The sequence below is a fragment of the Vulpes lagopus genome, chromosome 12, assembly GCF_018345385.1.
Source record: "Vulpes lagopus strain Blue_001 chromosome 12, ASM1834538v1, whole genome shotgun sequence".
NCBI classification, from domain to species: Eukaryota; Metazoa; Chordata; class Mammalia; order Carnivora; family Canidae; genus Vulpes; species Vulpes lagopus.
This window is the reverse complement of record NC_054835.1, coordinates 38,063,302-38,089,303: the sequence shown is the minus strand read 5'-3', so window position 1 is coordinate 38,089,303 and position 26,002 is coordinate 38,063,302. Positions and strand designations below refer to the sequence as shown.

The following is a 26,002-nucleotide window of genomic DNA, read 5'->3' as shown; positions in this document are numbered from 1 at the left end:
CTCTGAGGCTTCTACGGCGTACACATGCCGCCGTGTTCCTCACACGCAGTGAATACAGAGATGGGCCCTCTACAACCATGGGTGTCTCCTAGATGCCTACGGCCAGCAGGTCCACACCCGACAGCACGCGTTCCAGGCCACATTCCCACATCTCTGCCACTGCACCAGAAGGGTATCGGGAGATCCACCCCAACAGGCAGCAAGTGTCTCTTGATGATACTGCCAGGTGTTTCACCTTCTCTTTGGAGCCATCATGACCATCCCCTGCCCCCCCCCCAGCCCCAGATCTAAGCACCCCATGGCCAAGCCAATCCCATCAGAAGGGAAGGGGAGCTGAACCTAGATGCGCATGCAGCTTAATCTGGCAGGAAGGGGGGGAAGTAGGGAAGATTTTAATCCTGCATCAGATTAACTAGATCACAGTGGAGCTCCAGAACCTCCAGTCTCTTACCCCACCTCTTAGACCCAACCGTGGGCCGGAGGAAGGCAGGCAGACATCTATTCGGTCAAACCCATCCCCTCCCTACAGCCCCCAGCCCTGGCGAGACAACCGTGCCTTCCCCGCCTTCCCTTCCCTTGCTCACTGCGCTTCAGGTTCCCATAGCAACCCCATCCTCAGCTCCAGGCAGGAGCAGCAGACACAGAGAGTCTGTGGGGGGTGGGGGAGGCGCCCATGGCAAGGGTGTCCTCAGCTGCAAAGGAGCCCATGAGGGCCAAACCAGGAGACTACGGATGCAGGATCCTTGGAGACCGTGGCAGTGAGGACGACAGGAGACACTGTGTTTCGGGGGGAGGACCCCAAATGTCGGTGCTGTGCCCTTCCCCCACCAGCATGACTGCCTTCCAAGAGGGCTGCAACTGATTTGACCTCCTTCCTGAGAAGCTGCTGGGAATTCCACCTTCTGCTTCCCTCTGTCCTCAGACTGAAGCTCTCCCCACCCATCACCCTCAGATTCCGGTCGGTGAACAGATGTGTGTGTGTGTTTGCCCATGTGGGCGCTGAGGCAGATGGGGGGTCATCACCCCAGCTAGTGACCCTGCTGGCACACCAGCCCCACCAACAGGCCAGACCATGGTGAGGGAGCAGGGAGCCAGGGTGGGAAGAATTGGGTGTCCCAACCCTACCTAGAGCTGGGTGCAGAGCATGGTTGTTCTTTGTCCTTTCTGGTGGCCGGGCTGCACCAGCCCCTTGCTATCATTCCAGGCAGTGGGCCCTCTCCTGACACCCTTCCCCACCTTTGACTGTGGTATCAGCTGCTCTGGGGGAGAGGGAGACATGCAGACTGTCCAAGTCCACTAGGGCAGGAAGCCTGGGGAGGGGTGGGGGTGGGGGGCTGCCGGGAAAGGGATCTAGCATCCATGAGGGCAAGATCAGGGACCAGCAGGGCAATCAGGCAATGGCTAGCAGCAGCCGGGCCTCTGGGAGAACTTAGAGGAACACCAAGTGACTTCTGGATAGACTGTATCCTGTGCATATTCTCTCGTGAAAACTGCTACAAGGCTTTGGGTTAGAAAAGGCAGGTATTATCACTGTGTCTGTTTTACAGATAAAGAAGCTGATGCTCAGTGTCAAGGACAAAGACCTTGCCCTGTGCACTCCCTCCTCCCCACCGGTGCCCAGGCATCTAGGGGCAGGCTGACATCTCTCTCAGATGGACCCCAGTCCACCCCCAGCTCTCAGAGCTCTGGGGAAAGATGTGCTTGGCGGGGCGGGTGGAGAATGAAGTACTTTATCTTTCAAACCCCACCAGTTCCCCCAGCTTGGTCATCATGAGAGACCCTCTGGAGGTCAGAAGGCAGGCAGACAGGCCGAAGCCACCTACTCCTTAAAACTTTTCTAAAGCAGGTATCTCAAGAGTCCAGCCAACGACCCACATGGATGCAGGAGGAGGGTCCTCCACCTCTCAGGGGCTTTCCCTGAGGACCTCTGAGTCACCTTCCTGATCAGAAGGACTATGAGGACAGGTGGGATGCAGAGAAGCTGCTAGGCTCAGGCTTCAGGCACACTGGAGACAGGGACAGCTTAGAGGGCACGGCCCCACTCCCGCTCCTGCCCTTAGCTGCATTCCAGAGGCCAAGCTAGAATAGACCAGAAAGCCCGGCTCTCCCTTTCTACAAGCAACCTTGCCCCTTTCAGCCTTGGACCCCTTCAAAAACTACAGCTTTTTGTTCAGGGAGGAACAAAAATACATCAACAAAAGCAACAAGGAGCCTTTGGTTTTACCAAAAGAAAAAAAAATAGCCCCTGCATCCTGCCTCTGGAAGGAGCGGCCGATTCCCCTGCTGGGAAGGCTGCCCACGGGCCAGCGGGGAGGGCTACTTTCTAACCCAGTTTCTCCCCAGTCCCCCAGGCCTGAGGGGCTGAAATGGTGGGGATAGGAAACAACAAGGAAGCACTGTTTGACCAGTGGAAAAAAATGAACAGCCAGAAAGATCAAGGCCAGACATGAAGAATTTACCAGCCCTCAGGTATCAGAGACCAGATGAAAAATCAAAGCTGGTAGCTGTCCCCAATAGCAGTACGCAAAGAAAAATGATTCTGCCAAGTTGGGTAAGGCATGCAAACTGGGCCTCAGTTTCCTCATCTCTAAAATGGGGGTATCAAACCAAAAAAATAAAATAAAATAAAATGGGGGCATCAGGGACGCTGTGTGGCTCAACAGTTGAGCGTCTGCCTTCGGCTCAGGTCATGATCCCAGGGTCCTGGGATCGAGGGCCGCATCAGGCTTCCTGCATGGAGCCTGCTTCTCCCTCTGCCCGTGTCTCTGCCTCTGTGTGTGTGTCTCGTGAATAAATAAATATAATCCTTAAAAAAATCTTTAAAAAAATTAAAAATAATAAATAAAATAAAATGGAGGCATCAAGAAACAAAGTGGTCTCTGAGTTTCCTTGAGGCCCCAACATCTCTGAGGGTAAGACTTTGGGGATGAGAGTGGTGGTGGTGGGGGGGAGTGCTGCATCTGGCCATGTGGATGCCCCATTGAGCCTGCCTCCTCCCTCCCCAACTCGAATCACATCCTCTCACTCCCACTCCTGGTGCTACACCCACTCCTTGGGACATCTGATCCCATTTTCTCCCCATCAGAGGCAGGGAAGAGGGAAGCAGCAAAGCCCCAGGCCCCAGTCCTGGATCTACCCACCAATGAATCCAGGGACACTTTGAGCACCCAACCTCACCAGCACAGGCCTCACACACTCTGAGACCCGAGGGAAGGAGCAGGATGACAGTCCCTTATTCTCCAGAGCCATCTCCATCCTCATTAGCCCTTCACCACAGAGCTCAAGGAAACTGAAGGACGGAGGGAAGTCTGTAGGCGGTGAAGAGGGGGAGGGTGCTTCTGAGTGTGCCCCCTTTCTTCCCTGGCCTGCCTCGTCCATGTCCACCCCCACACTTGACAGCCCAAAAAGCTGGTTCCCCTAGTCTGAATCTCTGCCTCAGGTGTGCAGGCTACATTAACTCATGGCCCGGAAGAGGGAGGAAAAGGCCACATTCTCCCCACCCCCACCCCACCCCTGACCTCCACACTCCTAGACTATTTGCATGGAGACAAAGGGGCAGGTTTGTGCGTGCCAGCCCATCAGCCACACTTTCAAAAAAGGTAGTTTACAAAACAAATAATGGAGGGCATAAATATTCCTCTAACAGAAGGAGCAGACTCACTCCACTTATCTAGAATTTCACCAAAGAACTTGATTGACAGTGGTTCTTGCACCACCAGCCATGGTGCAAAAGTGGAAAGGTGCACCTCTACCTTGCCACAGCAATGCCTGGATGGCTGTGCCTGGGGAATGTGAACACAAACGCAGCCTATTCAGTCTGACTTGGCATTTCTTCCCAGCCCCACACCCAAATAAGTGTGTGTGTCTGGATACACACCAGGTATGCATTTAAGGGCATGTCTGTGGGGGTCCATGATGGCCCAGCAGGCTGGCTGTGAGCTCTAGCCTGTGTTCTCTATGTTGGCTAAGCCCAAAACAAGTCTGGGGCAAGGAGAGAAACTGAAGAGGCCTTTTTGCTGCTTACAGTCACTTTCTAGAACTATTAAAATCTCAGTCTTGAGAAGCCACCAGGGAATGACAGACAGCCTTCTTCTCTCTTGACCACCCCCTTGCAAGATCCTGGCTCAGAGACTGGCCAGAAATAGGCACAACATAGAAGCCTCCCTGCACGCCAAACTCACACACTCACTCACCAAGTGGGTCCAACTCCCTAGCAAAGGGCCAGGAGAGATCTCTGGTCCCTCTGAGTCTTGAACAGGAGGTACTGCTGAGAAGGAAGGAAGCCAGGCCTGAGGTCTACAAAGCGAGGCCAGGATGGGAGTGGGGGCAAAGCTACACCCTGGGAAGCCCCAGGACTCAGGAACCTGAATGTCACTGGAAGATGGGGCCAGAGGAGAAAGGACACAGGAGGGAATGAGGAGGGGACATCAGCCCAGTGCACATGGCACATGGCAGGTGCTCATACTCTTTGGTCTAGGGGCCAGCACCCCTGGGTAGGAATTTGTAACTGGAGAAACTGAAGCTCAGACAAGTCTAGAGGGTATTGCTCGCAAGCCAGGCCCACTACATCTGGCTTATTCTGGACTTGCTATGTCAGGTTTGCTGGCCCAGACTAGCAGCTCTACAGCGATGCAGTCGCCCCCACTGAGAGAGTGTGAATGCCTGGGGCAAGGTGCTACTCTGCTCACTCCCAGCTGAAGTGAGGCCCTGCTAGGCCACACATCCACCGGAGGTCTCGAGGAGATCTCGGTCGGTCTGGAGGTCTCGAGATCTCGGCTCTCATTCAGAGTCCTCCCTAGATAACATCCCAGCTGAGCCAAAGGTCAACTGGGCAGAGGCTAGGGCTGTAAAGGCTGGGGAAACAGAGAAGGGCCAATCTGCTCCTATGGCCAGGGTGGGGGTGAGGGAGCCAGGAACCTCTGCCTGGGCAGTTTGGAAGCAACATCCCGGAAGCGGTGCTTCATCTCCTGCCTCTCCTGGAGACCCCAACACCTGCAGGAGTCCCCCAGCCCCCCTGCTTGCTGCGGCCTCTCCAGAAGAAGTTAGAAGAGCTAAGCTGGGACTCTGGCATCAGGCTGAAAAAACGCAGAGAAATCAAGGACAAACCTCTGACTTCTTTCACCAACTCCCAATGCTCACTGAATTCTAGACTACTAGAGTCTTAGGAAAAGATGTGAGTAATCATCAGTTTGTTCCCACCCACCAGGCTCTGGGCTAGGCCACGCTTCTGCCTAGAGAGGCAGAGGCTCAGCAGCTGCCCCCAGAAGAGCCTCAGAGCCCAGAATCTAGCTTTGAGTGGTCTAGTCCTGAAGGGGTTAAGCTGCCCCAGCCTCTGGGCTCTACTGAACCCCACCCCACTCCTCATCGGAGGGAGGAGGGAGGAAGTGGCAGAGAATCAGGGCTTGTGTGAGCCTTTAAGAATCCTAAGAATGTCCCATTTCCCTTGGGGGGGTTGGGAGGGGTTGGTAGGGGGAAGAGGATCAGTGGAAGCTAATAGAAGAGCAGAGGCAGCTGAAGGAGGAGCCAGGACAGAGCTGTGACCCTCCTTCTACCCAGGGGCAACCTTCTGGTGCCCCAGTCCCTCCCAGAAGGGACAATGTCCAAGCTGCTTCTTGGGCTTGAGATTTGTGTCAGAAATCTCCTTTCCCAGCACCTGGCACCGGCTGGCACATAGCAGCTGGCAGGCAGTAGGTGCCTGATGAAGGTTCAAACCCCAGGGAGATGACACTGTGGTGTTAAGAGGGCACTGGGGGTGCCATAAAGGAGAGACTGCCTTTCAAAGGGGTTTAAGCCCCATCCTTTTTAGCCAAGTCCCAGGGCTGCCCTTCTGGCAAACTTCGGCTTTGGAGAGCCTCCTGACTGAGAAAAAGCCTAGACTCAAGTCAGATGCTGGATTCTTTGAATATTGATTTTGCCACTGCTTAGTGACTTGACCTTCTGAAGCCCTCACCTAGCAGAGCAGGAGGGGGGAGGGGGCAGGGTGCCATGAGGTTGTGTGTGTGTGTGTCCCCTCCCCCACACTGGGTTTACACTTGCTACAGATGAAGTCAACTTGCTACATATGAGGTCAACATGCAGGTGGAAGGTGGTGTGCTCTCTGGAACTGCATGGGATGGGAGGGGGGTGTCCTGGATGGAGTGAGTTCCCCACCTCTCCCTCTCTCCTCACAGCAGGATAGGCTGCAGGTCCCAGTGTAAAAGAAACAGAGCCCCAGCCAACTCCACTGGAATCCACAGCCTCCTTCACCAGGCAGGGAGGGAAGAGATCTGCTCCCAGGCTGGGCACCACCTGAACATTGCCCCCAGTTCTCAAGGGATGAACACCGGGAAGTGCTAGAGCCGGAAGCCCCCAGAGCCTAGTACCCAGAACATCTGGCAGAGGGCGGGTAAGAGAGAGAGATGAGGGGAGGCAAAACCAAGGGAAGGCAAAACTGACAATTCTCACAACAGGCCAGAGGACAGTCCCCTGAAGGACCAAGCTAGGCCCCTCTCACACGGCGGGGTGCAATGGAAGGGTCAGGCCTGCTTCGCAGAGACCAGAATGTTCACTGAGTTCACTTGCTTGCCTGGGTTTGAACTAGCCTCTCATGGCCACATCATCTGGGGCAAATCCAGTCCCTTTTCCAGCCTCAGTTTCCCTCCCTGTAAAATGGGCATATCAGCAGCCCTTACTTCATTCTGCTGAGGTGAGGACTAAGCATGATGAGTGCTTATCAGGTAGGGTGCAGGAGTGCTGGGCAGCCTCGGGGAACAGGAGGAAGGGAGAAGGGAGGGAGGGAGGCAGGACTCACGCATTGCAGTAGGGGATCTTCTCATAGCCCTTGTAGTTTTTCATGTTGAGTGTCATCTTGCAGGTCTCGCAGTGGAAGCATGCTTTGTGCCAGAACTAGGGACAGAAGCAGAGGGAGGACAGCCATCAGAACCAGGACTTCAGGGAGGGGCACTCGGTCCCAGGGACTGGAACATGGAATCACTCTGGGTGAGCTGGGGCCATCTCAGTGGTTCCGGCACCTGCTGACCCTCCCCTTCCTGCCCCCACTTGCCACGGGCCAGCTGTGTGAGCTAAGAGGGAGTGAGGAAGAGGCCAGATACAGCAGGGACAAGCTGCCCCCAGAAGGTGGGCCCCACCTCCCCAAGACCACTGTGCTGCTCCTATGTGCGCGCGCGCGCACACGCGCACACACACACACACACACACACACACACACACACATATGCAAGCTGGAGAAGCCTCATTGCTTATGCAAAGCCGCACCAGGGTTGCTAAGAAGCCATTGGAAGAGTAGCTCCTCAGCTTTGACAGGGAGTAGAGAAGAGGAGGAGGGCCCCAGCCACCTCGGCACTCCTTGCTCCCGCTCCAGGGCCCTGAGACACCCATGACACCCACGAGGCCCCGGGACCGTTCCAGCTCTCACCTCCCACTTCCTGGGGAACCTGGAGTGGGAGGTGGGTGTCCCAAGCTCTAGTGACCCACCACACCCAGACCCTTCCTACCCTTCCTCACCCTTCTCCCAGCCCAGCCAGACCACTGGTGGGACAGCACGCCCCAACTGCTCTCCCTCTGAGGCACTACAGAGCCTTGCTTGGAGGTGAACGCGCCCCACAGTGGACATCCCAGCTCCACCCTGACCAGCTTGTGACCTTGGTCAGGGCCTATGCCTCTGAGCCATTTCCAGGTCTGTAGAATGAAAATAAGAAAAACAGGGCAACCGGGTGGCTCAGTCGTTGAGCGTCTGCCTTTGGCTCACGCTGGAGCTCCACATTGGAGCCTTAGACCCCATGATCCCGGGGTTCTGGGATCGAGCCCCACATCGGGCTCCCAGTGGAGAACCTGTTTCTCCCTCTCCCTTCGTCTCTGCCTCTATGTGTGTCTCTCATGAATAAATAAATAAAATCTTAACACTGAAGACTAAATGAGAAATCACCTGTAAAGCACTCAGCACAGCACTTGGCCCCTCCGAGGACTTCACTGTTAGGTGCTGAGCACTGAGACAGGTACAAACCCAGCCCAGGGAGCTCAGTGGCTCATGGTGGAAGTTTACATATGCTGGGGAGCAGGTGGGGTGGCCCAACCACAGCTACATCGGGTGTGCCAATGAGTGACAGATAAGATTTCAGCAAAACCCAGGGACCAAACCAGGGAACAGAGTCAAAGACCAGGATGGGGGATCCCTGGGTGGCTCAGTGGTTTAGCGCCTGCCTTCAGCCCAGGGCATGGTCCTAGAGTCCCGGGATTGAGTCCCATGTTGGGCTCCCTGCATGGAGCCTGCTTCTCCCTCTGCCCGTGTCTCTGCCTCTCTCTCTCTGTGTCTCTCATGAATAAATAAAATCTTTAAAAAACAAAGACCAGGAGGGAAGGGGGCCTGAGGCCATAGAAGTGCCCCCATCCTGAGAAATGCTGATGCTCAGGCCAACCCATGTAAATGAGATAGAAACTGACCACCCGTCAGCCCAGGATGAGGCCCCAGGATCAACACAGCCCTGGGAGGCCAGCCTCCAGGACCCCCGAATCTGGGCTGTGTGGTAGCCTGGCTGGCCTATCTGCCCCATTTCCATTGATCAGAGGAAGACACTCCCGACTCCTCAAAGAAGGAGGCCAGAAGCCAGGGAAGGGCCCAGGGAGACCTCCGAAGGTGCCCAGCACAGAGCTGCTTGTCGGCCATCTGTTAAGGAATTCCCCAGAGTCAGTGCTTTTCAAAACGTGTTGCCCAGCCAAGGGGCGCTTCTGAGACACTTGGGAGGAGGGGACAGAAAAAAAGGGAAGCTGAGGGACTGGGACATCACCTCTTCAACCCTGGCCCACTTCAACCAGAGACCAGAGGATAATTTGGGGGTAACTACCTTCCAACAGAGTCCTTTCCCTACCAAGTAGACTTGCCAAAGGTGGAATAGTAAAGGAAGTGATAGAAGAACCACACATTTGGGAAGAAGGCCAGCTGAAGTCTGGGAGCAAAGGGATGGCTAGTGTAAGCTTGGCCCTCACCCCAACCTGGGCCTATCCCAGAGCCCAGCCCAGACTCCTCCCAGTACAAAACCCCGGCACACACAACCTGGCTGGGAAACCAGAACAGGGTATGCCCTGCCCCCCATCAGCGCCCCGAAGTGACAGCCCCTCTCACTCCCCCAATGCTTGGGAGGTGCTGGCAGAGTGCCCCAGCCCTGTCACCACCCAGTCTGCTGGCCTCTGCCTGCCTAGCTGCACAGGCCCCTGCCTGGGCCTCCTGGCCTCCCCCCCACCCCCTCAGGGGCCTGCCAGGAAAAACATTCTCTGGAATCCGGACCATGACCCACTTTTCACACACACATATGCAGGAATATGCACTGTCCTAGGACTGGGGACCTCCAAAGCTGCCTCCTGATTGACGTGGGGGAGACACAGGGCAAGAGGGAGGCAGCTCAATCCTAGCAGATGGCCTAGTCCCCACCCTGGAGGTCCCCACCCTCAGGAAGGGGGGCAGAGCATGCTGGCCAGGCTGGGGGTACAGGAGCCACAAGAAACCTCCTAGCTGCCTTTTGGAAGAAGGGGAACCCCTAGCAGGGGATGGTACCCATTTCCATCAGTAGTTCTTCGCCCCCTCACCCCCAGAGACACCATGCTCTCAGCTAAGCACGTTAGAGGTCCAGGCAGTAGTGCCTTGCTCCGTTACAGGGGCTCAGGAGCAGGATAATGAAAATGGGAGTGGCCTGATTGCCTTCAGCGTGTCTACTGAACTCAGGCTCCATGCCCTGCAAAGTGGTCTCACAGAGGTGTGGGGTGGGGGCGTGGGAGGGATGAGATGACCCAGATGCAGGCTCCAAGCCCAGCACAGATCCGGTCACTTCCCTCCTCCCTCTAGAGGAGGGCTCCAAGGTTAAAGAAAATCTGGTAGCTCCCGCTACTGTCTCTTTGGACAAGGGTGGGCAGGGGGAGTAGATGGGGAGAGCAGAAGGTGGTAAGTCACCCAACAGCCCCTGTGAGCCAAGCCTGAGCTGGGGACACCAAGGGGATCCCAAGATCAAGGAAATCCCATCCCTATTTCAATCACGTCTGGCGAAGGGCATGGGGAAATAAATCAGTACAACCCCAGTGACCTGTCTGCTTCCCTCCTCTGCCCCATACGCCCTATCCCAGAGTAAGAGTGTCATCCCCCCCCCTCCCCCAGCCACCTTTCCTGGAGGCCCCAGATAAGACTTGCGGAGATGCATTCCTGAGACTCTAGTCTCAGGGGAGCATAGTACACCTCTGGGCGTGCCACTCTAATCCTTCCTGCTGCCCTAGAAGTCCACTGTTTCCCTAATCACAAAAACCAGCCTCTGGGGCCAGTTAGAAACCTCTGTCCATTTCCAGGTTCCAATGGTGCCCTCAGCACTCTTTAGGTGCATCTCCAAAGCTGCAACCCGTTCTACTGAAAACCCACTCCACAGAAGGCCAAATGGAAGCTGAGCGGGGCAGAAGTAAGATCCCCCAGACTTGGTCAAGGCCTTGGGCCAGCCTCTCTCTCTCTCTCTCTCTCTCTCTCTCTCTGAGATCACTGTGTAAGTGGGGGAAGTGGCTGCTCACAGTTCTGTGGGAGGGGGATGCAGTGATCTCCAGGTCACTGTGCCTGCAGCCAGGCACCCTGCCCTCTGAACCCAGGCTGCCTGGGGTGGCCATGACTCAGGGTTGGAGTATGAGGCCCTTTCCTCCCTCCCTGTTGCCAAGGGTTACAGTGTCTCCCCTCCCCTCCCCCCCAGGAACAACACCAGCTGTACCCAGGCCATCCCCTGGCAGGGCCCGGTCACCATCCTAGCTCGGTTGGCCACCTGGGCTGCTGGCTAAAAGAAACAGGCCTTGGGTGCACCTCCCCAATTTTCCAGGGGAAGATGGTTATTCCTAGTGCCCCAGCTCCACACAGGAGCCCAGGCCCAGAACATTCCTCAGGCCAGAGTCAGGAAGGAGTGGACTGCTATAGACACTGTGAGACAGTGTCGATAAAAGTACCTTTTGCAAACACAACAAACACAAGCGCTGAGCATAAAGAACTTTAGATTAGGATTTCAGCTCTGGCTGAGCAGGGAATGAGCCACATGATCTGTCTGAGCCTCCATTTCTGGGGCTTATCATCTACAGGAGCAATCACATCTGTTTTGTGAAGACCAAACCTGGCACGTAGCAGGAAGGAGCAGCTACTGTGAATGGATGATCAAAAAGTGATTGTTGGGTGTTCTCAGCTTCAGCTGGGAAAGTGGGACATTGAGGCTACATGGTGTCTTGCCCAGCTGCCTTCGGCCTTGTTACCCCCTGTGGGGGTGGCTCAGACCACCAGAGACGGAGAGCCCTACCAACAAGGCGTTCCAGGGGGAACTAGCAGCCTGCCAAACCTCTAGCCTTCCGCAAAGTCTCCACCTGTTTTCTGGGGCCTGGGGAAGTAAACCAGGGGACAGCACTCTTGCAGTACAGATCCCCAGATGCAAATGCTTCCCAACAGGGTCATTTCCCAACAGGGTCACTTCCCAACAGGGTCAGGGACAAAACTTCACCCTTCTCAAAATGTAGAGGAGGATGTTTTGAGACACAGACTCCCTTCCTCCCCAAAAGCCCTGCAGCAGCCATTCAGGGAGCCTGGCACAAAGCAAGTGCTCAATAAATATTTGTCCAATGAATGAGCAAATGAGGTCACCCCATTTCTCCCCCAACTCTAAGCCCAGAAGTCCTCTGGGGAAGCACATTTCAACCTCCTTCCTTGAACGCCATCATCAGCAATACATATTTATTCAGCATGCACAGCACACTGGGTACTGCAGGTGGGGGGCAGGGTGGCTATCAGAAGTGACATGGCCTCTACCCACCTAAGCCTTTTGGGGATAAGGCTCAGGGAGAAGAAAAAGCTAACAGCAAGGACGTAGTTTGTGCTCTGGGTCACATCGTGAGCTATGTACCATAGGGAAATCATAGTGAAATGAATCTAATTTGACTCTCTCCTATAGTAAATGGGAGGCCTTGGGAAGTTGGTTAGCAACCACACCTATAAGACTGTATGTTCTTCCTCCCAGGTTTCAGTCCTTTGGGCACCAGGTCCCTAGTCCAGGTGCTTGTCTTTATTGCCTATAGAGGGTTTGGAGGAACAGGTATGACACCTGAATATTCTAGGCTTCCAGCTCAGTGCAAGAGTGGGGGAGGTGTCCCCAGGGACACTTCCTGTAAGGAGAGCTCTAAAAAGAGGGAAGACTAACCAACACCCACTTCCCAGGGCAACCCCACCTGAATGTCCTCTTCCAGTTAGGGCAAGAGAACCCCTGGAGAAGGCACTTTGCAGGATCCCTACCCCCTCACCTCTGGCACACAGCACCAAAAGACTTTATGTGGGAGCTGGGTGTGGGGCTGGACCAAGTTTCCCAGAAAGATAGGGAGGACACAGCCTATATCACATCCCCTTCCAGGTACTTTGGCAGGCACTTCAGCACACTGCCCTGCCTCCAAGGAAATCATATCATTCATACCCATCTGATAGATGGTGACTACTGAGGCCTACAGCCATTCATAAAGCTGGTGGGAGCAGACCTGGAACCAGGGCCAAGTCTCCCAACTCCAGGCCTAGCAATCCCTCCACCATATATTGCTTCTGCCTTATATGGGTGAAAGAGCCCAGAGCCTCTTCCCAGTTCATGACTATGGAGAATAAGAGGGTGGGGTGGGGGGCATATGGAATGTAAGATGCAAAAGACAAAATCCCTCCCATCAAGGAAAGGCCAAAATCCCAGTGCGCAAGGACAGTGAGTTCTTCAGCTAGTGCCTTCAAGTTCAAGTCCTGCCTGCCAGAAATTGGCGCGGTCTTTGGGAAGGTCAGCACCCTCATTGCTTGGGCCCACAATATGGCCCTCCTATCCTCCTGCCCAGCCAAGCCCAGGAGAGACGATAGAACAGCAGCAGCCCCATATACCTCCTGACTCCAAAAGCAAGTACAAATGTATTTCTGGACCTGGGAACGATACCCGTGGCCCTTACTCATAGATAGGCTAAAGATCACTGAGGAAGCTTCAACAACAAGGGGGAGGGAAGAAACAAAAAGTATCCAATGAACTATCCTTTCCCAAACAAAACCTGGCTCCAGGTGTGCAATGAAGTTGGCCCCAGGGCCCTGCACTCACTACTCTTCCATTCCATGCCCCCCCAACCTCTGCCAGTTCAGACAGGTCAGAAGGGATATTTGGATTTGGAGTCAGCTTTGGAAGGAGACAAAACCACAGAGCCCTCTCTTCCAGAGTGGGGAGGAGATGCAGAGGGGAGGCATCGCCTTAGGATCTTAGGGAGCTTAAAAGACCTATCCTACCCCCAACTGCTGGAAACACCCAGTTCTACTCTTCAACCCCCTCCAAAAGTATAATAGCAACCAGATGAACAAGTCCAGCATGGATGGGGGGGTGGGGGGAAGACGACGAGTAAAGGCCCCCGGGGGACCGTGAATTTCCAGAAGGCCACCTTCCCTTCTTGGCTTCCCCAGAACTCAGCCAACCCCACCCTCCATTGGGGAAACCTGCTTTGAAAAGTTAGCTCTTTGTTCTACAGGCCAGTCTCAGGCTCTGCGCACAATTTCAAGAGATCTCTGCAAAGCACCCCGCCACCCACCCTACTCCAGCACCCGACCCCGCCCCGTTCTGGCTGGGCGGCCTAGCCCCGGGAGTTGGCTCCTAATTTGAGGTGGGGGCTGGGAAGCGATGGAGGATATCGCCTAGTCCCTTAAGCCCTGAACCACCGAGGGGGGTACAGGTCGTCCAAAAAAAGGTGGGGCTTGGGTCCTTATCCGAAACCCAATTCATCAGATGCAACACTCGCGGCTGATAGCCCCAGCCCCCCGGTCTCCAGGCCACGAAGTCCGGCCATTTGCGGCCAGCGCTGACGGTTTCGCTGGGCCCCCCAACCTCTGCCCCGCCCCCCCGCCGCCCCCTCCCCCTCCCCCTCCCCCTCCTCCAGCGCCCGGCGCTTCCGCCTACTTGGCGCTCAGCGCGGCGGGGAGGGAGCGGCCGTCTCCTCTCACTCTCGGCCCTAGGGGGCGGGACTGCACCCCAACCTTCCCCCACCCCCCACCCCGGGGCCTGGCCTCCCCACTCCTCTCCCGTCCTCCCAGCCCCAGGGCTCAGAGCCCTCTATTCTCCAGTAGTGGCTACCGCCAAGCGTGGACTCCCTGCCGCGCCGCACATCCCCCGCCTCCAGACTGGGGTCTGTCCCCACACCCCATGACACCGCCCTCCCTCCCTCCTCCCGGGATCGCGGGGTTGAGGCGGCACAGACCCGGCCCTTCTCTCCTCCCCTAATCCGGAGCATTGCTCGGGGGTTGCGAGGACGCGCCTCCCGATCCCGGAGCTCACCTTATCCAGACAGTTCACCTTCTCCGTGGGGTACACGATCTTGCCGCACCGGGCGCAGTTGGGATTCATGGCTCCGGGAAGGGCTGGGGCGGGGACGCCCGAGCTCGCGCGCGTTCTCTTTCCCCGGAGCGAGCTGGCGGGAGGCGGCCGCTGCTGCAACTACACAGGCAGCGGCGACGGCGGCTGGAGCTAGGGAACTGGCCTCCGCCTCCGCCCTCCTTCCCCTAATAAACACAGCGGGGAGGAGGGGCTGCACCGGGGCGGGGACGCGCCGCGGGCGCGGGCAGGGGCGCGCGCGGGCGGCGCGCTTCCCGGGCGACGTGGGGCTGCGCGGGGGCGGATTCCGGGGAGGGCGGCTGGGCAGGCGGCGCGCGCCTAGGTGCGTCCAGAGGGTCCCCCGTGCGCGGGCGCCCTCCAGCAGAAGGTGCGGGGAGAAACGCGCCCAGAGGCCAGGGACCCCTCGGCGCTGGAGGCGGCGCGGAGCGGGTCTGGCTGCACATCTGGGGCGCCCGGGCTGCGGGAGGCGGGCAAAGCCCTCGCACCTCGAGGGTGGGGCTAGAACCCTCCTGAACGCCCGATCGGATTCACCAGATTCGGGGACTTTCCTTTGTGCCTGTAGGTACCTGGCGTGAACCTGCGGACGGAACGGGAAGCCCCTGCCCCGCCCCTTAGTTAGCCTCCCTTCCCCCCACATCCTTTCCCACATTTGTAGGGCGGAACCGGTACAGCCTGGACGCTGCGCCTTGTAGCCCCGGCTAGTTCTTCCCTCCCCGACCTCTGTCCTGTCGCTGTCCCAGGGTTCTCCGGGTCCGGACACCATCTGCTTTCCGCTTGGCCCCCTTTCTTCCTTCATTCCTTTCTCCTTATTCCCTACTCTTAGTGTAGTAATGTCTTAGCACCCAAAAGAGCCATGTCCAGGCGCAGCAGCGGCGTGGGGGTATAGCTCAGTGGTAGAGCATTTGACTGCAGATCAAGAGGTCCCTGGTTCAAATCCGGGTGCCCCCTTCGTGGTTTTTCCTCCACGCTGTGACGAGCATTTAACAAGTTGGATTAACCATTGAACATTGGATCCTAGGTTAAGAGAAAACAGAAAGTAGGATTTTTTTAAATGCCTTCCGCGTTTTCCAACCTTAGCAGAAAGCTTTCGGTTTTGCTTTGTACCCAGCAGGAGAAGGACTGGGTGCACGCACAAATCCAAGTACAAAAGCTGCGTGTCCCTATTATCCGCGCCAGAAGCGTCAGGGTTTCTGTGGCCGCTGCAAAGCAGCCTCACGCTGGGATCGGGGAACAAGATTACCCACCCACCCCCCAATTTGGCTTTCCATTTCCGATGAGGGAGGTGGATGGTCAAGATAAGGAAACCCACAAACACCTTTCCCCGACTTCAACTTTCTGTATTAACAATGTCATGGACCTGCTATATTCACCCTTCCCTATAGCTCATGACGCAGGCAGGGTGAAAGCACTTGGAGAATGTTAAAATAGCGAATGCACACCCATAGGCTCATTTTAATTTATAAAAATAAAGTTACATCCGGATGCAAACTGATATATACTGATGCCCCGACTCTCAAACTTTAGCGTGAATCAGAATTACCAAAAGAGCTTGTTAAGACACCCCCAGTTTCTTTCTGATTTTGTAGACCGGGAGTGGAACTTCAAGAATTTGCATTTGTAACCAGTTCCTGGGTGCGGGTGCTGCTGCTGCTGCTGCTGCTGCTGGTGGTGGTCAGGGTTCCACACTTTGAGAACTGCTGAACTAGTAATAGGGGGCAATTGAGTTTCACAACCTGAAGGTAGGGCAGATATCTATTGGCTTCCTGACTGACAATTATCACTGTTGGGCCACAGGGAAACATTGTGTTAAATCAGCAAGGGCAACCCCCTCGACTAGATTTTGCCCAAAAAAAGGAAAAATAAAGGAGAAAGGGAGAGACATGCTGCCTGGGTCAGGGGGCAGCTGTGATATTTTAAACCGGGAATCTGGTTGTGTCATCCTTCGGAGCCCCTGGGGAATACTCCAGTGCATTTTTCCCCATAGCTTTCATAAATGTGAGAGGCATTCAAAGTCTAGATAGATATTGAGATTGAGCAGAGTCACTGTCAGGTGAAAAGCCCAGTCCCAAGAAATAGCCAGGTTTTCACCCCGTTTCTGGACACCAGGCCTCAAACTTACCACCTGTAGTTTTATCCAACCAAAGCCCTCCCTTTGAGCTAACATAAAGAAGGAGAAAGCCCTTCACTTTTGACATATCTTCTCTCTGTGTGCTGGGTCTTAAACTTCACAACCATGTAGATATGCCTTCTGAACTTGGATTCTGTTCTCACAGTCTTCTCAGAGTATGAACTCAGCGCAATAATATTGCCCAAAGAGAAATATAATTAATATTAAACCAATAGATCTCAGTCTCAGAGATGAAAATAGTTTGGTGCCTTCTTTTTACATACAAGTGGGCTTCCTGCCACTGAGTTGGGGTATATACTGAGTGGGCAGAGTAATCACCGTTCAACCTCTGGGGCTTTGCTCTTTGGTTCTCAGGTTTAAGGAACAAGTACCTGCTGGGGGAAATCAGACAAGTGAAAGATTGGGATTCCAAAGAGTTTCGGATTCAGAACCTACAGAAGTCCGAGTTATACCTAAACAACTGCGAAAAACAGTAAAGGCAACCAAGGGGGCACCCGGATTTGAACCGGGGACCTCTTGATCTGCAGTCAAATGCTCTACCACTGAGCTATACCCCCTCTGCTGGTGAAAGCCTGGTAAATTCTCTTTACCGCAATCCTAAATTTTTCATCCTGAAAATTATTTGTTCAAAGTTAGTTTCTTAAAAAAAAAAAAAAAAAAAAAAAAAAACAAGTTTCTTCTTGCTAGGTGATACTGAATTTTCTAGTAAGGAGAAACAAAATTAAAATACAGTTGAAGACATGGCATTTTGAAAATGCGTGAACTCAGATACCAATCTGCCTTTTCAAAATGGGCTCAATTCTTTATCCACAATCCAACCCATCTCTTTACCCAAAGAAGTCAGAAAACAACCTTTTGCAAAACTGGGTGGGGAAATCCTTTTGCCTGGTCTCTCTAAAAAAGATACAAACACCAGCTAACAAGATACCCCTAGGAGATTTTCTAGGAGTATACTCTCTAGGGGTGGCTCTCCCCTTTTATGGAGCAACTTCTCTACTTTAGGTGCCAAACACACTTTCTGTTCTTACAACGAACGAGTTTAAAATCTAGTGAACACAAACAACAAACTAGAAAGTTAAGATCTGAAAGACATATAAGAAACAGTTTGGTTATCTGGGAGGGCAGGAATGCTAGGTAGCAGAAATGACGACTACTGCAAATCCCTAGAGCCAGAGTGGCTGGACAGGTGGACAAGGGGAGAGCAATTCAAAAGAGCTGGACAGGTAGCCTGGGCCATAGAGGGCCTTGTAATCCAGGGTAAGGAGTTTGGATTTTATTCCAAATGGATGAAAAGCCAGCCATTGGACGGTTTTGAGCAGGGATTTGAAATCATCACCCACACTACTGTGGGACTCAAGAATTGGCATAGAGAATACATACAGTGGGATATTATTCAGCCTTAAAAAAAAAAAGGCAGGAAATTTTGCAATATTTGACAACATAGGACATTATGCTAAGTGAAATAAGCCAATCATAGAAGGACAAACACTGAATAATTCTACTTATATGAGGTATCACTTATATGAGGTATCTAAAACAGTCAAACTCATAGAAACAGAATAGAATGGCTGCCAGGGATGAGGAAAGAGACACATGGGGAATTACTAGCCAATGGCTATAAAGTTTCAGGTATACAAGATAAATAATTTCTAGAGATCTGTTATACAATAGTGTGCCTATAGTTAACAATATTGTACTGTACACTTAAAAATCTGTATGTCTGGGTGGCTCAATTGGTTGAGCATCTGACTCTTAGTTTTGTTTCTGCTCAAGTCATGATCTCACGGTGGTGAGATGGAGCCGCACATCAGGCTCAGTGTTCACTCGTTCTCATAAATAAATAAATAAATAAATAAATAAATAAATAAATAAATAAATTCTTTAAAAATCTATAAAGAGGGTAGATCTCATGTTAAGTGTTCTTGCCACAATAAAGGAAAATAAAAAGGTGGACACAGAGACAGATTAGGATGCTATTGCAGTAGTGCAGGTGAGAGATGGTGGTGGTGTCTTAGACTACAACGGTGTACTTATTTCCTATTGCTGCTGTAACAAACCACCATGAACTTATTTCCTTAAAACAACACAAAAGTATCATCTTACACTCCTGGAGGTCAGAATTGCAAATCAAATTCACTGGACTAAACTCAAGGTGTTGACACGCCTGTATTCTTTTGGAGGCTTTAGGAGAGAATTGGTTTCTTTGGGTTTTTGTTTGTTTGTTTGTTTTGGGTTGTTTTTGTTTTTGTAGTTCTCGGAGGCCACCTGCATTTCTTGGCTTATGGCCCCTTCCTCTATCTTCAAAGCCAGGGTAGTATCTTCTTACCCTCTGATCTCTGCATCCATCCTCACATCTTCTCTCGGTCTCTGACTCTAATCCTCCTGCTTCTCTCTTATAAGGACCCTTGCGATTAAATTGAGTTTATCTACATAATCCAAGATAATCTCCTGAATTCAAGATTCTTAACTGAACCATACCTGCAAAGTCCCTTTTATTTTATAAGCTAACATATTCACAAGAGGATTGGGACACGGAGATACCTAGAAGGCCATTATTTAACCTCCTACAGTGAGAACAGCAGAGCTGGAGAGGGGTATAGGTATCCAGATTGATCATGACAGAGGAGCTCCATGATTCCTGTACATTGGATGGCTTGAGGAAGAGGAGAGAAAGAGGCAAATCAAGAGTGACTCTTCTTTTTTATATTCACTCTCTTGGTGAATGGTTATGTGGTTTCCTGAGATAAAGAACATTGGGAAAGGAGTATGTTAGGAGGGAAAAAAATTAAATTTATTTTAAAAACTCTTACCCAGAAAGTAAAACAGGATACTCTCCTATCCTCATGGACTTCACATTCTAATATGGGTCAACATGTTAAGAGAGGGGTGCTGCCCCATAAATGTTGAAGAGGAGATGTTAAGAGTGCAGTTGAAGATCCTGTTAATTCTAGGGATCAGGGAGAGGTCTGGGTCAGAAATGTAATTCTGGAGTTGTCGGTGTACAGTGGGTAGTTGATGAAGGAGGTGGTTAACCCAAGAAGTGTGCTAGATTTGGCTCATACTGCTTGTGAGAGCTGATGGTTGAATTTTCAGGAATTTAAAAAGCCAGTTGACTTCATTTGGGTAGCTTGAAATTGGTGGGTGGTATATTTGCACCATGGGAATTAGCAAATGCTATAAATCAGGTCCTCTTAAGCCAGCTGTTAGCCATTTACCAGCATACCACTGCTTCTGACAGATTCTAATTTTCTCAAAAAAGGAAGAGGCCAGCTTTTCAGCTAAGAGAGTGAGGAAAGATAAGATATGGAAGGTTTAAGACAGGAGAAAGTGTGTGGAATAAACATTTTGGAGACTGAGAAAGTGAACCTAGCTAGTCAGCCAGTGGTGTAGGAATACTAGGCAGGGAACACTAGCCTGTTTGAGACTGATGAGGTGACACAGGACTTGTGAGTTCTTCTCCGACAACATTCAGCTGCTTGAGTGGTAGCATGGTGTAATGTAATAGTTGAGTTTAATCAGGATTGTGGTTTGGCTATCAAGTACAAACTAGGGTGTGTAGTGAACCAGGCACTGTGCCAACTACTGTGGGGGAATCCAAGGAGGAATGTAAAGTGATCCCTGCCCTCAAAGAACTTACAGTCTAGTTGGAGAAACAAGATACATACTCCAGGGGAAGAAATTAGTGACAGTCGAGAAGGCAAATGCAGAGTAGCAGAACTGCAGAGACAGGTAGTGGATAATGAAAGAAATGAAGTCACTGCCTTTCTTATAAATTGGTAGTGAGAAAGAAGAAATGCGCAGGCGACTGCAGCTGTACAAAGCGACCGAAGGGCTTTCTGATCTCGGGGAAACCTGATGATGTTTGAAGAAGCCAGAGAAAGTGACTGAAGATGCTGAGAATGGAGACAATAGAAGCTCGTCTGGTACAGGAGCGGAGAGGGTCTGAAGAAGGACAAGGGAAGCACTTCGTCTCTTGCACAAAGCACTGGGCTGGGGATTCAGTGCAGCTCAGGTTGCAAGCAGGGAAGATGGTAATGCACAGAAGAGTTAATTCCCAGAAGCTAGAGGTAGAAAAGCCTGTAGTTGTTGGAAAGAAGGAATCCTATCCACACCCCTCCCACAGGACCTGCAAGCCTGGGTTAGAGCTGACTTTGCATTCCTCTTCCACCACTGGGTCCAGATCACCTCTGCAATCTTCTCTTGGTTCTTTGTATCACTCCCAGGAAACTTCAAAGAATCGATCACAGGTACCAAATCATTATTAATCACCAGAAAGGTCTGGTCAGTGAACACTACAATTAGGATATAATCCCTCTTCAGCCAGCAGAGGGGGTATAGCTCAGGGGTAGAGCATTTGACTGCAGATCAAGAGGTCCCCGGTTCAAATCCGGGTGCCCCCTGCTGTATTCACTTTTAAGCCTTAGCACCCTCAAGACGATTAAAAAAAGAGAGATAATACTAAGGAAATAGTCATACTATCCTGTCCATTCTGCCCAGTGTTCTGGAACACACACAGAAAGTAATGAACCACAGCACTGAGGATTTCATGTTCTAATACCTGAGTCAACATGCAAACAAAGGAATTAGTGTATGAGGTAATGATGTCCTTAACCATTCCAGGGCCCTTTTATGCAGGTCAGTGGTTCCCAAACAATGGTCTGAAGATTCCCAGGTGTCTCAGAGACACTTTCTAGCAAGAGAAAGTTAGTTTTACAATACTACATTATTTACCTGTTTCTTGAGTATTCAGTAGAGCTTTCCAGAAGCTACCATGTGTGATATCTTAACAAATTTTGTATGGGAACATGAAAATCCAGCTGTCTTCCATTAACCCAGACATTAAAGGGATCCCCAAAAGGATGTAAAGCAAAGTCACTCTTCTCATTAAATTATTTTTGTTTGGGGACGCCTGGGTGGCTCAGCAGTTGAGCGTCTGCCTTAGGCTCAGGGTGTGATCTCGGGGTCTGGGATTGAGTCCCCGCATCAGGCTCCCTGCAGGGAGCCTGCTTCTCCCTCTACCTGTGTCTCTGCCTCTCTCTCTCTCTCTCTCTGTCTCTCATGAATAAATAAATAAAAATATTTTAAATAAATAAATAATTTTTGTTTGGAAAGATGTATTTTTAATTTTAAGATGTTATGTATTTTTAATAAGCATAGACTTATTATCTTAGGTGAATTAACAAATACTTAAACATCTCACAATTTTAATGTCTAATCTGGTCAATGTCGATAGACATAACCTATATAAACAAAAACTCTTTGGGGTCTTCAACAATCTAAGAATGTTAAGAGGTCTTCAGACGAACACTTGAGAACCACTACTCTTAGTAAAGAGAGGGCTCAGGGGAGAGCATGCTTTGGTTGTGAAATGGCACAGGAAAGGTATGACATTTGAGCACAAATTTTGAAGAACATGAGGATAAAGTAAGAGTCCTGAAATCCTAAGCAGTTTGGTGTTGCTGGAGAATGAAGTGTAAGAGGCGAGGTGATCAGAGATGAGGCCAGAGAGAAGGTAAGCCATTTCAGAGACTCCAATACTGTGCTAAGAGCTTGGACTTTATTCTATAAGCCCTGGAGAACCAGCTCGGTGTTTTAAGCAATAAAGTGTTATGGTCAGTCACTGGTAGTAGCACCAGCTAAGACAAATACAGGGAAGCCTGGCTGGCTCAGTGGGTAGAGAATGCAACCACTGATCTTAGGGTTATGAGCTTGAGCCCCATGTTTGGCATAGAGTTTACTTTAAAAAAATAAAAAGAAGAAAAAAACTAATACAGGAAGAAGAACAGATTTCCTGGGAAAAGGATGATTTCTGTTTTGGACATGCCAGGTTTAAAGTCCCTGTGCAGCAGAGGTATCCCAATCACCATTTCTGTATATTGGTGAGAGCTAAGCAGAAATCTCTGGGCTTGCAGATATAGATGGGGGAGTGATTAGCATATAGACAATGATTGAAGCTATCAGGGTGGGCTTGATCACAAAGGGAAATACAGGAGGAAATATAGCCAACATAGTGGCTAAGGGCCTGTGTTTTGAAATGAGCCAGATTTGGGGGGACATTCCAGCTCCACCTTTCATGTACTATCTTCCTGGACTTTACCTTTGTATGTCTTGGTTTTCTCATTGGTAAGTGAGAATAAGAATACCTACATCACAGGGTTGTTGGGCGGATCCAAGAAGTCACGTTCCAGTAAAATGCTTAACTCAATGACTAGGACTCAGTAACATGCATAAATAGTAACTTCTTTTATTAGCAGCATCATGAAAACCATGGGTGACAAGATATTTAAGCCAAAAATCTGAAAAATTATAGACATGATATACATGATGAGGGAAGGCAGGGTAGAGAGTTCCAAACATGTGAGAGGCCTAAGGGTATTTAGGAGCACGGGCAGTTTCCAAGACTAAAAAGCCAACTCGTCAGAACAAGAGCAAGCATGGTGTAAGATACAGTTAATGAGGTAGGGCAATGCCAGATCAGGGCCTAGTAGGCCATGATACAGATTTTAACTTTGATTCTAAGAGTGCTAGAAACCACTGGAGGATTTTCAGGAGGACGACTTTGTAATTGTATTTCTGAAAAATCATTCCTGGCCATTATATGAAAGGTGAGTGGATGGAGGGGGAGAAACAGAGGTCAGGAGGTACGCTAGGAAGCTTCAGAAGTAGCTTAGGTTAAGACATGGATCAGAGTGGTACTAGAGGAGATGGAGGGAAGTGGATAGATATAAGATTTTGTTTGAGATTTTTTATTATTTTTTTAGTATTTTGTTTATATCAGAGAGACACAGAGAGAGAGGCAGAGACAGGTAGAGGGAGAAGCAGGCTCCCCGTGGGGAGCCTGATGTGGGACTCGATCCCAGGACCCTGGGATCAGGACCTGAGCCAAAGACAGATGCTCAACTACTGAGCGAGCCAGGTACTCCGAGGTTTTTTATTTTTATTTTAAATTTTTAAAAAGATTTTATTTATTTATTCATGAGACACACACACACACACACACACACACACACACACACACACACAGGGAAAGGCAGAGACAGAAGCAGGCTCCATGCAGGGAGCCAGACGTGGGACTTGATCCCAGATGTCCAGGATCATGCCCTGGGCCAAAGGCGGCGCTAAACCGCTGAGCCACCCCGGCTGCCCGATTTTTTATTTTTAAAGTAATCTCCATGCCCATCATGGGCCTGAAATGCACAACGCTGACATCAAGAGTCACAACTCTACCCAGTGAGCCAGCCAGGCACCCCCTGTTACAGACATTCAGAAGACAAACTGAAAAGAACTCGGGCAAGAGTCTCAGATGGGATACCTGGATGGATAGGTGTTCTGTTCACTGAGAGATAAATTTGGTAAAGGAATCATAGAGAAACACATGAAAGTGAAGGAGAGCAAAAAAAATGGTAGCTAGAGAAGTTGGCAGGACCAAATGAAGGCATTTTAAGAGTGTTAAGAGAGATTTATAAATGAACAGATTTACAGACTTCTCTACTGTTGAAGTGTCCCAGAACTTAGATCATGGTCTTTATTTACTCTTATTTCTTCTTATATATTTTTTTATTTTTAATTAATCTTTAAACTCACTGTTGAGCTCAAATCCACACCCCTGAGATTAGGAGCCCCCTGAGTCAGCCAGATACCCCTACCTTATATCATCCACCATCATGGTTTGAAACGTGCTTAATCCTCAAACAACATAGGTTTGAATTGCAGTCCCATTTTTTTTTTAAATGCAGTACTATAAATGTATTTTTTTTCTTCCTTTTGATTTTTTAAAGATTTTATTTATTTATTCATGAGAGACACAGAGAGGCAGAGACAAAGGCAGAGGGAGAAGCAGGCTCCATGCAGGGAGTCCAGAACTCCAGGATCATGCCCTGAGCTGAAGGGAGGAGCTAAACCACTGAGCCACCCAGGTGTCCCTCCTTTTGATTTTCTTGGTAACATTTTTTCTCGATTTTATTCATATTGTAAAAATACAATATTGATACATATAACATATGTTAATTGACTATGTTATTGGTAAGGCTTCTGGTCTACTAATAATTAAGTTAGGGGAGTCAAAAGTTATACATGAAATACATGGATTTTTGCATGTACAGAGGGGTCCATGCTCCTAATCCCAGAATTGTTCAAGGGTCAAATATATACCGATATTCTGACAACTTCCAAATTTATAGCTCCTCCTCTTCAGAACTCCGGGTTAATATGTCCAACTTGTTATCTGAATCTTGTTTGGTTATCCAAAATTGAAGTCCTATTCTTTTTTTCAAGATTTTCATCTATTTATTCATGAGAGACACAGAAAGAGGCAGAGACACAGGCAGAGGAAGAAGCAGGTTCCCCATGGGGAGCCTGATGTGGGACTTGATCCAGGACTCCAGGATCACACCCCAAGCGAAAGGCAGATGTTCAACCACTGAGCCACTCAGGCATCCCTGAAGTCCTATTCTTAACCCCAAACCTGTTCCTTCTGTAGTTTTCCCTATCCCAGTTGATAACAGTGCCATCTTCAACTTGGTCAGACTTAAAGCCTTGGAGATATTTTGACTCCTTCTTTTCTTACACACCCTACATTTTATTGGCTCTACGTCCAAAACACATCCAGAATCTGACCACATCACGTTACCTCCACTGCTACCACTGTAGTCCAAATCACCATCATTTCTTTCCTGGTTATTGCAAGAGCTTTCGTCCTCTCCCACAGTCTATCCTCAGTTAGCGTGATTCTCCTGATAATATTAGTCAGATCATGTCCCCTCACTGCTTACAATGGGGCAATGGTTCTCCATTTCAGTCCACAAATGCCAAAGTCCATAGAGGTGTACAAAGCCCTACACAATCTCATTCCATTATTCCTGACCTTCTCTCTTACTACTCTTCCCTTCACTTACTCTGTCCAGTCACATCTGGCTTCCTTGCTGGCCCTCTTATTGCTCAGGCACACTTCAGCCTTGGGGCCGCTCATTGGCTGATGTCTATCTCCACTGTTCTTTCCAGACATTGGTATTGCCAACTCCCTCACCTAAAGTCTTTGCTCTAATATCAACTTTGTCCATGGAGCCTATACTGACCATATTGTTTCATATTGCCATGTGCCCCTATTCCCACTTCCTGATTTCTCTTACCTTGTTTTACTTTTCCATAGTACACATTATCATCTTACATACTATACACTGCAGTTAGTGTATCTATTGTTTAGCATCTAATACCGGGTTTCACTGCCACCCTAGCAGAACGTAAGCTCCTCAAAGGCAATAATGTCAATCTGGCTTTTTTCCCTGAGGTAGTCCGATGTATGACAGTACCTGGCATAAAGCAGGTGCTCAATAAATATTTGCATGAATGTATTGACAAAAGGAAAGCTAGAAAAGGGGGAAGTTGAAGCTGTGAAAGGGATAATAAGCCAAAGTTACCTAAAATACAAATGGCGGTGCGCCTGGGTGGCTCAGCGGCCGAGTGTCTGCCTTTGGCTCAGGACATGATCCCAGGA

The 26,002-nt window shown here is 50.5% G+C and overlaps 1 protein-coding gene and 3 non-coding genes across 4 annotated transcripts in view; 2 read left to right on the top strand and 2 right to left on the bottom strand.

The window, feature by feature from the left end:
- The window catches only part of LASP1 (LIM and SH3 protein 1), a 40,231-nt gene extending 25,639 nt beyond the window's left edge, over positions 1 to 14,592 (bottom strand). The window contains exons 1-2 of the mRNA XM_041725079.1: positions 14,325 to 14,592; positions 6,791 to 6,885 (exon numbers count right to left, since the gene is read on the bottom strand). Of these exons, the coding sequence (XP_041581013.1) occupies positions 6,791 to 6,885; positions 14,325 to 14,393 (164 nt within the window). The 5' untranslated portion in view covers positions 14,394 to 14,592. The remainder of the gene's footprint in view (positions 1 to 6,790; positions 6,886 to 14,324) is intronic.
- A 665-nt stretch (positions 14,593 to 15,257) lies between these two features.
- Positions 15,258 to 15,329, top strand: TRNAC-GCA. The gene has a single exon. It is a non-coding gene; the product is annotated as a tRNA-Cys (tRNA).
- Positions 15,330 to 16,994: 1,665 nt separating this feature from the next.
- On the bottom strand, positions 16,995 to 17,066 carry TRNAC-GCA. The gene has a single exon. It is a non-coding gene; the product is annotated as a tRNA-Cys (tRNA).
- A 3,771-nt stretch (positions 17,067 to 20,837) lies between these two features.
- TRNAC-GCA lies at positions 20,838 to 20,909 on the top strand. The gene has a single exon. It is a non-coding gene; the product is annotated as a tRNA-Cys (tRNA).
- The last annotated feature ends 5,093 nt before the right edge of the window (positions 20,910 to 26,002 follow it).